The following is a 12,874-nucleotide window of genomic DNA, read 5'->3' as shown; positions in this document are numbered from 1 at the left end:
CCAGTACTCATTTTTGGGGAATTTCGGTAGCAGTACCATGCTCATCCCAACTAAGGTTGCTAATGAGACAAACAAAGTGCCCGTATAAAATGAACTCCACGCTAACATAAACTCAAACCCATTGAACGAATCCTCTGCCGGCATGTTTAGCTCACGACGTGCCATTGTTTTTTTAGTATTGAGCGTTTTTTCATTGTAGAAGGTTGGGTGTTTGTTTATAAAAATGTGGAGGTATTTTGATGAAAGAGTTATTTTGAGTAAATGGGGTGGTGTTTATAAAAATTAATATAAAAAAAAACTTCTTTTTAGTTATAACGACTATAAAAGCCGTTGGAAGTGGGTCATCCCCACGACCCCACATCATTCAAAAAACATGAAAGCAAGCCGCAACACAACCCGCGTGAACCAAAACCGCGGTATATTGGAAACATGCCGCGGCATATTTGTTTCCCGCGTGAGAAAACCACACCACTCCCGTAGGGTTCCCTCCTATTAGGTAGGGACGAGCAAATGGCCACCGGGTATCGGTACCGAATTCCTGGTATCGAATCGATTTCGGAACCACCACCGGTACCCATTTTTTATTTTATAGTTTATCGTATTTACACAATAAACCCCTGATGTTTACAACAGCTGCTGGTTTCATTTAAGAACCAAAAAGTGGGGTCCCCCATTTCAATTTTCTCAATCCCGCCCCTTTTTTTCATTGTATCAGAGGAAGACCGAAGCATGACGTAATCAGTGGAGAAGAAAGAAGGAGAACTAATCAGTGGAACCTTTTTCAGTATGTAATCAGACCTACTCCCCCTTTTCTCTCTATTTTTATGACCAATTTCTCAATACTATGTCTGTTCATGAATATCGTGCTAAATTTTTGTTAGTTTACGATATGTCAGCATGTTAATTTTGCCTCACATTCATTGAATATTAAAAACATGGGTTCAATTCTTGAGTGAACATTTTCTCTTGAGTGAAGATTTCAACTGTTGAGTGAACATTCTTGCTGATGATTGAGTGAAACATGCTGACAGATTGCAGAATTATGCCTTTATTCATTGTGTTGTAGTGATCTAGGGTTGATAGGTTTTGAACTAAATGTTAGGCATAACTCTTCCAACATTAACTTCCTGTGATGTACTAGTTGTTACCTTACTTGTGAATAGATACACTGACCTGAAAAACACTCGTTTATTTGTTATTCAGGGCAGAGCACCCAGGTTTAAAGAAAAAAGAATGCCATGATAAATACATGAAAGAAAAGAAAAGAATCCCAAAACGCCAGAGAAGAAAAAGGATAATAAAACCCGTATAAGGTGTAGGTTAGACCAATTTCGTAAAGTTTTGAGCACACATAAAAAAGTGTTATATCAGAAACCCCTTTTGCCTCTCTTCTAGACTTCCACGGGGAAGTTTAAGCCTACAAAGGGATTTGATCAAATCAATTATTAGGCATTTTAATTGTGATCAAATGACACTAACTGTACATAAGGGGAGTAAGACCAAAGACCTCCCATTAAAGTTGAGGATTTTTCTCGTATAATGGGTATACGAGAAAAAGATGAAGGGATGAGCATATAAATTTATTTTATATGTGCGCTTTGTTTGTCTCATTAGCAACCTTAGGAGGGATGAGCATCGTACCGGTACCGGTACCGAAATTCCCCAAAAATGGGTACCGGTACCGAAAACAACCGGTTCAGTACCGGTACTGTACCGATATTTGAATGTTAAAGTTGGTAAATAAGGGTACCGTACCAAACCGGTACCTGTAGTTACGGTGTCGAAAAACCAAAAATGTGGGTACCGGTGGTGGTACCGAAATCAATTAGATACCGGGAATTCGGTATCGATACCCGGCACCATTTGCTCAAAACTACCTAATAGAAGGGAACCCTACTAAGGTAGGGGAGTGGTGTGGTTTTCTCACTTGGGAAACAAATATGCCACTGTAACACCGCCGCATGTTTCCAATATACTGCGATTTTGGTTCACGCGGTTTCCAATATACCGCGGTTTTGTTGGTTAAAAAATTATCTAGTTATTATAATTTTTTTAATTATTATAAGAACAATCATTTGTATGAATGAAGAAAAATAGATTTAGATATCATATTGTTTGACCCGACCCAAACCGGATCGGTGACCCGAACCGAAAATTTTTAAGTCCATGACTTCGGTCACCGCTGTGACTAAGCTCAAGCTTCGCCACTGCTCGCATTTAAAATTATATGGCAGGCTAATGAATATTAAAATTTTGAATATTAATTTCATTATATTGGTGTGGCAATGCCTAAAAGGCAAGTTGAATCTCACGACACTAGGCCTTTTTGGTGCATAATCAAACCAACATGTATTTACAAATTTTTTAAAATGTATGAAAAATCCCTTGCAAAAGAAAATTACAACAGGGATAGTAAATCGCTATTGTCTTCTCGGGGTGAATGTTGGGAAACTAGAAAATAGAAATGCATTTCTTGCATGTCATGCTAACATGCCGGAGAAGGCAATAGGTTAAACACATAGAGATCATTTTCTTTTTTCTATAAATTATATTTTTAACTATATTGGATAACATATATACACATGTGTGTAAAATCAAAGATTTAGATGAAAGATAAAAATGAAGATAGTTCTCATGCACAAAAGTTCAATTTATGAATGCCAACTTAATTATTTTCTCAGGATTTGACGAGTGAGAAGTTGAATGAGGTAACACAATCTAGGAAAATTGAAGACTTATCCAAAGAACAAGTTTTCGCTGGCCTGATGAAATCTCAAGGGCAAGAAGGTGTGAGAACATTTGGTGTAACACCATCGACTTTGGATGATTTTGGAGCAAGCTCTTCTTCAATGAATACAACTTCTTTAGATGAAATAAAGGTACTAGTTGAATCTCAAGTAGAGGCGCAATTGCAGACCAGGGTAGCAAAGCTAGCAGAAGAGAAGGTTTCCCAATATGAAAAAACTTAGAGAGAGATGGTTGAAAAGATGAATGGCATGCATCGCTTATTAATACTTCAAGAATTGTTACCGCTGACTCAATTTCCAAATACACAATGATTTGTATTAACGGTTGACAATTTATATTTTTAAAGCATAAAACCATTTTGAAATATATGTCCCCAAGTTGTAACTTGTTTGTGCTCGTTGTATCACTATTTTTTGTTATGGATTATATATATTAATAGATGTTTTTCTATATATTATGAAGAGCATTTCTTGGCCTTGAAGTACTTTCCTTGTGATCGTAACTTAACTAGGTTCAAATATTATGAGAATAGGTTTACTGGAAACAAAAATAATATAAATAAAAACACTACAATTGTAACGTAAGTAGGTTAGTGATTGTAACTTAATTTCTAATAAAAACATAATTAATATAATTCATGAAATTGAACATAAAACTGTAGAATTTAAGAGAAATAAATTTCTTTAACCTCAGTCTCCTACATCCAAGATCTCTCCTTATTGGTCGATAGCCACGGAGAACCATAGCCACCACGCGTACTTGCTACCAATCACGATCTACGGCACGTCACGTTAAGCCTGCTGAGCAACTAAAAAGAAAAATCTGGAAACCTTTGGCATAACATCAAAGTACAAATTCTGATTTCTTCTACTTTTATTATTTTATATAATATTGATACTATCAACTCTCTTACTTCATATCAACTATTTGAATTGTGTGCATCTTATGTCTTTAGGCTCTTTAACTCTATGATATGGTATTTATCAAGTTTCTCATATCATATTATCATTCCTTACTTTTCTAACTACTTAAGAGTTATACATTCGATACTGTGAACCTAGCTTTAGTTGTTGTACATATTTAGTAAATGCTGCTTATGTCTTTTATTTGCGAGCATTCACCTCTATATACGTCTCTTGTCGCTCATGAGTTATGCATTTGATAGTATGCAATCTCTAGTTGATACATGTATGTTGCTTCCAAGCATAAGGTGTTGGGAAATTGTACAGAAAAAGGGTTATTTTGGAAAATCTGATAGGCGTGAAATCACACTTTTAGATCAAAACTATTTGTGGTTCCCAAATGCTTTGACCGAATAAAACTCAGATTGAATAAGCAAGAAATGAGTATGAATTTTTGAGAGAGTTTTGTGAACCGCTATGGACGATCGTATGATCAATATCAGTTATTAGGGTTAGGGTCCATATAAATTGTAAAAGCAGTTATCATATATTTGAAATTCAAAATAATCAAAATACGTTTATGATTTTGACATATAAAATACATACAAATTTATAATAACTCAAATAATAAGATCAAATAAGTGTGCACCCTGCACCCGGCTTATATTGATTAATATTACGATTAACTTGATCAACAAGTTAGTCCAAATTACACTGAAATGGCCAACATAAGGTACTGTACTGCCACACCCTTTTCTTATAATGCATTTGAAACTTAATTAACCTATAAAATTTTACTCTAAAGGTCAATACCATTTATCTACTCATTTCTTGGAAACCGATCAACCACCATCGGTTGTGTCTATCACTCTATCTCATCCAATTTGTATTGGTTTGATATGTTTTGATAATTATAAGTAGGTGTTTGATATTTCTTTGATAAATCTAGTGAATTATTTTATCTTTCCCCAATTAAATAAAAGGTGAATAACTCAAAAAACACGCTAATTTATGTATTTTTTATAGCAAAATGAATTACCGCAAATTAAGTAGCTAATCCAAACAAGAAGTTTTCACTAATGGTGGACAAATACGAGAGCACTGTTAGTGTATGACCGCCTCCTTACGACATTTTTGGTGTCGTCTCGTCTTTAACGAGTATATAACACCTTTAGATAAGATAAAATAACGGTTCAATCATAGGTAGGCGTACGATTACAGGCTAGAGTAAGAGTAGAGAGCAAGTGGTGGCTTTTTTACTCTAGCATTTAATCAAGTCTCTCTTTGTGATTGAACTATCATTTTTATTTCATCTAAATATGTTATATTTGCTGAAGATGAGCTTACACCCAAAACATCAGAAGGAGGTAGTCCTACGCCAAAAGTTCTCATATTGTATCCGTTAGGCCTCATTAAATTAGTGAAAACTAGTTCTTTCTGAAGTTTTATCTAGTATGAATAAAAACACAGTTCGACAACTAATCATTTGTTTACATAGTCATTATTTAGAATGATTTTCAAGCGTATGGGATTAAAAATAAGAATGACAGGTATCACTATAGGTAGGGATTGCACAATGCAATTGTGTGTCACAGTTTGGTTGATGGTGACCTGACTTTTTTTGTTAATATCCACAAACGTGCTCACAATTCCTATTATAAGTTCAAAACAATTATCAACCAAATTGTGACACACAATTGCATTGCACAATCTTTGTATAGTGATCTGCGCATGCCTTCCGGTTGCCATTGCTCAATTACGAGCAGTCTGATTTGTAGATTAAAATGGTCAGCAGCATTGAGAACGAACCGTTTATTCCTACTAACGCATAGATTATCTTATATAATTCCAAAGTTAAAAAAAAAAACATACTTTATGTGTTCATCTTCCTTCTAGTATCTAAGGCTTCCATTGTATCTGGGGCATGCCAAATTCTTTCTTCACTATTTCGGTTATTATGTTTTCGTTTACATGTGTTTCTTAATATTATGTTTATGCGTTGTAGTGTTATATTTTTTTCCATTTCTGAAATTTAAATAACGAATTAACGTGGATATTGTTGCAAGTACATGAAGCCAAAAAAACAAAGAGAAGCGACATGTGTTTCTTAGCAGTTTCTGTCCTCGGGCTATATATATCCAAAGATCATCATCATTATGCGGTGATTTCGGTTACTCGCTCTGTATTAGCTAGTGTGGTTGTTTGCTCTACGACACTATGGTCATTTCTCTTAGGTTGCAATCCAGAATGCATTCACAGTTCTTTCTGTACAAATTCTTTGTTGAGACTAGTCAGTAAAAGTTTAAAAAAAATAACAAAAAATTTCCGACCTGCCGGATTCGAACCAGCGACCTAAGGATGGCTATGTTAACACACTACAGTCCTCCGCTCTACCAACTGAGCTAAGGTCGGATGGTGATATGTGCTTTATATTCATTATATATAAACTATAATGTCCATCTTTAGCTTACTTAAAAACTCTTTTTTATATTTAGAAAATCATATTACTAAAACAGCTTAGGGGTTAAAAAAAACCTTTTCATGTTTTAATGTTTTAATGTTTAAACCATTAACTCTTGTTATAATTGAGATCTAACATGATAAATGGTAAACTCAGTTAAAATAACAAGATTAACTCTTGCTACATCTATTTTGATATAAGAAACTTAGAGATGATTTTGTATTCTGAAAAATTAATGGAAAAGATATCATTATCTTCAGCAATATTAGCACATTTGGAAAGTCATTGTATGGTTTTTAAGCAAGAATGCATTGTTAAGTTCAACTATTTATAAACATGTATGAATAATTTGGAGAGGCATGGTATATGTTAACCCATGTTTCTTTGATGTATTAGAGATTAATGTTGAAAATCTTGATATCTTTATTTAAAGTTTAATCGGGCTTCACTGACCGAAGGATCCATTGGAATTTCGTCACTGAAAGTCATTATCAACGAGAATCCGTTTGTGAAGCGTTCTGTCAGTGAAAATGATTTATGTATTATATATGATTAATATAAAATGCAAAATTGTTATGTTTAATCTATTTTCTTAAATGCATAGATTAATGTTCTTTTACACACGTTTGACGCACACTATCAACCAAAATCCACACATTAAGAAACATTATTTTTTAAGTGTATTAAGGTGTGGTTTCTCCACAATGATTTTAAATTATCACTATTCTATTCTAGTGTATATTTTTACAAGTATGGCCTTAGACGAATACTAATTGGCTCTTATATATATATTTTCCCACAAAATTAATTGTTCATTGTTGATTTATTTTAAATTCTCTATAATGGTTAAAAGAAAGTTATACATATATTATATAACTTAAAAAAAATAGTGCCATAAAAGGAGACCAAGCCTTGTATGGGTTCTAAGACGGGTCTACTCAACACACACAATGGTGAGTTGAACGATGAATGTAGTTGGTGCCATGAACACCCATGGATACTTCTTTCCCGACAACCATTGCCTCTAAGCCTTTTGTAATGGACCGTCTACCCACTAGTATGGTCTTAACTGTCGAGGGTTGGCAGGTCCTACACTCAATTGTCACTTGCATTCTTATTTTAAACGTGACTAATAATGTTATGTAAACAACATGTAAGGTTCATTAGACCCTCCACGTCGCCCCCACGAGTCCCGTTATACAACACACTTGACTATGAAAGATATTTTTTTATGAATCGCATTCGTAGCAAATAAGAAATAAATACAATTGTAGTAAATAAAAAGAGATTAACTCAACTGGCATGGGATGAGAAGTAAATATTTGGGCAGGAGACTACAAGGTTTCACGTTCGAATCCGATCCTAACTGGGTTTCACCCAGTGGGTCTTCGGCGACGAGCTTTCTCAAAAAAGGAGATGGTCGGTTTAGACTACCTAGCGCCGTCTGCAATCGCGGCCTCGCGGGCGTATAGGTCGTCTTATGCCATTGGTTACTCGGCCGTTAAAAAAACTATTAAATATTAGAGGACTTTATGTAAAGAGTTTAAAAGCAAAGGATACAAACTGTCAATACAAAACATCTTGAACCTTCATATTCAAACCCTCTGCTAGGGTTTCCACCTTAAATTAAACCTCAACCGATTCGTCATTTTGTCAAACGAAAACTCCAATTAAAGGTAAATTTGTGTATAATTCACGCGTATAATCGGTTATTGTTCTTTGAATTTGTTAATTGTGCTGTTAATTAATCGAATTGGTTTCGTTTCTAATTTGTTAATTTGCAGGTGTATTTGATTGTTTGTTGAAATCGATGGCTGGAAAAGACTCTGATTATCGTATATTCGTCGGAGGCTTTTCATGGGACGTTACTGAGCGGCAGCTTGAAGACGCCTTTGGCCGGTTCGGCAAAATTATTGACTCTCAGGTTTATTGTGATTCTTATATTATATTATTATTGTTATGTGATGTGCTGAATAGTAATTGATATGTTTACATATGTGTTATGATTAATTGCTGCGGTTGTAGTTGTATTGTTTGATGATTTTGTCATTTTTGTTGTTTAATTAAGCTTAGGGTTTGTATTCTTGTGCTGATAGTGAGAAACGTTAAATGTGTATCTCAGTATCTGCAAATTGAAACTGTTTCATTTTTTAATTGGTTAAATTTTGTTTATTTCGACTTCAGTGTTAGGTCTGTAAACAAACTGAACGAAACCGAACATGAATACGAACACAAACAATTAAAAGGACGGATTTTCTTGTTCGTGTTTGTTTTTTAAGAAAATGATTATGTTTGTTCGTTAACATCTTAAACGAACAGTTAATGAATGTAAATGAATAAACACAAAACAGTTATAAACGAATACCATGTTTAATTATATTGGATTGAACGAGAGAGGCGGAGAGACGAGAGGCCGGGAGCTAGTTCCAAAGAATGAATATGCGGTTAGGGTTAGTGGTGGACTGGTGGGTTACTAACATGTTTAATTGTTTGTAAAACTATAAAATTGCATGGTTAAATGTGTTAAACGAATATAAACAAATGAACATAAATGAACGTAAATGAACGAATAAAGCATATGTTCATGTTCATTTGTTTAGTTTAATGAACAAAAATTTGTTTTTGTCTGTTTGTTTATTAAATAAAAGAACATAGGCGAACTTCCTGCCAAACAATTCACTGAACGTTGAATTCATTTATAGGCCTAAATTTGAGTGCTACAGGATATGATGAATTTTCAACCCTACTGTCACAGCTGAATATTTTTGAATTTTAAATGTCATGGTAATTGTGGTTATTGTTGCCTTTTCTAAGTTTTTACATTCACACAGTTACAATTGCAGTTTGCAAAGAGACTATATAAAGGTTTAGCTGCTAGATTAACTTGTTTGAGTATCTTGTACACTTTCTCGGTATTGAGGAAGCTTGCTTGGCATTTCATATTATCATTAAATGTCATTTTTTAAGTTTTGTTATTGGAAGTTGTGATTTTTCTTCATCCCTTTTGTTATTGATTCTCTGTTTGTTTGTTTTCTTTTTTGCTGGAATGCTGGTTCTGATCTTTTTAAAATCGGTTAGTTTACAAGGAGTTTTTGGTTCTGTTAGGCTGAATTGTCAAGGCTCACTGTTTGTTGAATTAAAGCATATGTATAGCAACATGTTGCGAAACTTGAAGCTTGATTCAGAAATCTGTTAAGCATGTGATCTGTTTTGAGAATTGAGAAAGAGTCGTTGAGATCCATAGATCTAACTGCAATTTGGAATTTCCTCATATGTTATAACTTGTGGTTGACAGCTGATAAGTTACCTTATCGAACTTCAGGAAGGAGTTAGCTATGACTAAAAGAAATGTTTTTATCACGTGCTATGGACATAAGTGCTTGCTTCTGTTTATTAGAATCGAAGTTCAAATATCCATATATAATGCTAAATGTTTTTGGGATTGCTTTCTTAGAAACATTGATCTTGGCTGCAGTTGTTTTCATTTTTAAGTAAACAGTGTTAGTACTGCGAGGCAAAGATAAAACAACTTTTGATCCGTGAAATTTCATGATTGACCCATGTACTAGTATTTAGTGAGAGATAACCACATGTTCTCTGAATTTAAAAAGTATCCTGTTCTTTCATTGTTGTATTATAATGGCTTTTCAGTTCAGTCACTAGTTAACAGTTTAAGCGGGGGTTAGTTTGCACAGCAATAGTGTCTGGTTGTTCAGACTGGTAGAAACTGCTTTTAGGTTTATGCAAGCCAGTTTGTTAGTCTGAGGTTCTGTGAAGCAGCAGATAACTGACAACAATGTTATGATGGGCTTCAGCTGGAAGATGCTCGCTGAGTTGAGCTAGAAGCTTGGAAGTGATGTTCATCTGAGTTGAGCACTAGTGAGAATTCGACTTTGGGTAGTGGTTCCTGAAAAGTGCATGTGTGGTCGTGTCTAGATGATGGCTTGATGAGTACAAATCTTTCACTGCACCTGACAACAATGTTACGATGGGCTTCAGCTGGAAGTGATGTTTGCCTGAGTTTAGCATTAGTGATAATTCGACTAGGGCAGTGGTTCCTGAAAAGTTCATCGTGGTCGTGCTGTTAACAAATCTTTTGCTGCACTTGGCGTTATCCACCGTATTCAGCTGTTTAGATCTTCATTACTTTGGCTAACCCGAGTTCTTTAGGATTAAGAGGCCTGTCCCTGTCTTGACAGGAAGAGTGATGGATGTGTTTTGTTACTGTTTTGAGCAAATTTCCCGCCACTGCTGATTAACAGAAAGGGGCATTACCACCGGATTGCTGGTTTCTACAGTACACAGAAGTTTAGGATTCGTATCGGTCTTTTTCCTAAGAAGGCTCGCTAGCTGCTTATATTGTGCAGTTAGAGTTGGTGTTTGATTTTCTGCTCAGCTGGAATTTCATTTATTTTAGTACTTCTATTGAGTAGAATTCCTTTATGTTTTCTATAATCAGTCCATGAGTGTCATCTGATGGTTAGTTATAGTTTAGTAAGCATGTTGCCCTTGATGATTTGCTATCTGTACACTTATTATATGGTACCTGGTGCCATCTTTTCAAGATTTGTTCTCCAAGGTAACTGATGCTACATGGAAGTCCACACCTTTTGAGAGCAGTGGTTCCATGGCGGTTGTGATATCAGAAATGGGAATCTCAGTGCTTGATTTTCAGAATCTTCTTGGTTTATAGCTTTCAATAATGTAAACGTGTTAAGACGCTGGAGATACATCACTGCTTGTTGTCACAATTTGCATCTGATTATATGTTTTAAGGGCTAAATCAGCGTGCAAAAGCTGAATCTTTCTTTTACCAGTGCCTACAGTCATGTAACGGCCTTACCCTTTCTTTAATGAGATGAACTGTTTCTCTTCCTAGGGAAGCCATAATTCTTAAATACATGTGCTCAAGCATCTACAACTCTGTATTTAGATCAGATACTAACAGATACCTTGCGTTGATTAGAATGAAAATAAGTGATTGCTATAGACACAGGGAGGTTCACTAACAAGATTATTTAGTAAACAGTTTTGTATGGATGTTTGTATAGAACACTCTGTTCAATCATAAAACCTAACAGAAACTAATGTAAAACAGAAGCAAAGCCTCAGAACTGTACGGTTGACTGAACTTCTGTGGTTAGTTCATCCAAAGTGCTCTATGTTTTTCTGGCAAGCTTCTTTTAGATTATAGATTTTTTAACTAAAACCGACCAGGACTGCAAGAAATTGACAAAGTGATTGGTACAGAGCGCTCTGATCTTTTATAAAAGCTGACAAGTTAAGTTCTTTCTTGGCCAAATTGATCCAGAGGTAATACGTGATATAAGTAAAATATCTATTATTCAGAACACTGGAACAATATAAGTTTAATCTTATTGTATTAGTGTAATATAAACCATCTTATAGTTCAAGCTTTTGCAAACCGGTGTGTAAGGGTTGTTGCGTTACTTCTATTGATCTATGATACTAAGCATATTTTTGATGTAGATAATGGTTGAAAGAGATACAAGGCGTCCACGTGGATTTGGATTTTTGACATTTTCAGACAGGCGAGGTATGGAAGATGCAATCAGAGAAATGCACGGCAGTGATCTTGGGGATAGAGTGGTCTCAGTTAACAGGGCTCAGCCTAGAATGGCTGGTGATGATCAAGACCATGGTTATGGTGGTAGTTATCCGTCTAGAGGTAGAGGCGGTGGCGGCAGCGGCAGTTATGGTGGAGGTGACAGATCTTTAGGGCAGGATGACTGCTTTAAATGTGGCTGCCCAGGACACTGGGCTCGTGACTGCCCATCAGCTGGTGGCGGCGGTGGCGGAAGAGGTGGCGGCCAGTTCTCCTCCCGTCCCAGGTTTAGTGGCGGTCGCGGCCGTGGAGATCACTATGCAGACCGTGAGCGTTATGTGGATGATAGATATGACGCGGGGCGTTTTGGTGATAGAGATCGTTTTGGTGATAGAGACCGCTACGACAACAGAGATAGCAAGTATGAAAACCGCAGCGGTCACTATGCTAATGACAGGTAAGTTAAACTATATTTGACACTTTATTTGTTTGGAATTGACTGTTTTACCCTTGTAATAATTTGTTCAGGTATGTACCCAGTGGTGGAGATCGGTTTGCAGGGGATAGGTATGCAGCCCCAGAACGTTATGCACCACCACCACCACCGCCGCCACAGAGCGTGTTTGGAAGGGAAAGAGATTATGATAGGGATGTTGGACCAAGGAGGAGCAGTGATAGGTATGGCGGCGGTGGCGGTGGCGGTGGAGGGCCGGTCCGTTATGAAGGAAGAAACTACAGAGACAGAGCTGTTCCATATGACCGCCCTAGAAGGGGAGGAGGCCGCCCGTCCTCGTTTGACTATTGAAAGACAATCTTGTTTTCTTCAACTATTAATGTGTTTTCTAGATTTGCTTGCTCTTAGGATTTGGATCAACCTCGTTAATGATCCTGACTTGAACTCCGTTATTTGTTTTGTTCTGAATCTTTGATTGGTAGGCGACTAGGCGGTGTGCTTTTATGAGTGTTCGCTATTCAGCAAGTATTCTCTCTGTATTGTTTAAAATTATATGCTTATGATCGTCTTCTAAAGGACGGCATTTAGTATTACATGTTAGACTTGATACATAAAATGGTAAGTGTTAACCTGTATCCAAATTGCATGTTATAGAGAAGTGAAATAACATGAAAATTACTACTAAGAAAGAAAAAAATTGTTGGTACTTTCTTATCTTATGATGCAAATATGTTTGAACCATA

At 35.9% G+C, this 12,874-nt stretch overlaps 1 protein-coding gene and 1 non-coding gene across 3 annotated transcripts; one reads left to right on the top strand and one right to left on the bottom strand.

Annotated features, from left to right (window-relative positions):
- Positions 1-5,974: 5,974 nt before the first annotated feature.
- TRNAY-GUA (transfer RNA tyrosine (anticodon GUA)) lies at positions 5,975-6,062 on the bottom strand. Its single transcript is given in 2 exon segments — positions 5,975-6,010; positions 6,026-6,062. It is a non-coding gene; the product is annotated as a tRNA-Tyr (tRNA).
- A 1,846-nt stretch (positions 6,063-7,908) lies between these two features.
- On the top strand, positions 7,909-12,610 carry LOC143553386 (glycine-rich RNA-binding protein RZ1C-like). 2 transcript variants are annotated; one of them, XM_077043394.1, is made up of 3 exons: positions 7,909-8,035; positions 11,602-12,134; positions 12,206-12,610. In XM_077043394.1, the coding sequence occupies exons 1-3, from the start codon at positions 7,922-7,924 to the stop codon at positions 12,480-12,482; spliced, it is 924 nt and encodes a 307-aa protein (XP_076899509.1). In that variant the 5' UTR covers positions 7,909-7,921; the 3' UTR covers positions 12,483-12,610. The 2 variants fall into 2 exon arrangements, with proteins under 2 accessions (XP_076899509.1, XP_076899510.1); XM_077043395.1 differs by lacking the exon at positions 7,909-8,035 and adding an exon at positions 11,288-11,424.
- The last annotated feature ends 264 nt before the right edge of the window (positions 12,611-12,874 follow it).

Source organism: Bidens hawaiensis, unplaced genomic scaffold (assembly GCF_021521415.1).
Source record: "Bidens hawaiensis isolate Kalapana, Puna unplaced genomic scaffold, B.hawaiensis_p1.1 tig00017168_1, whole genome shotgun sequence".
NCBI classification, from domain to species: Eukaryota; Viridiplantae; Streptophyta; class Magnoliopsida; order Asterales; family Asteraceae; genus Bidens; species Bidens hawaiensis.
This window is presented reverse-complemented; position numbering and strand designations above follow the sequence as displayed.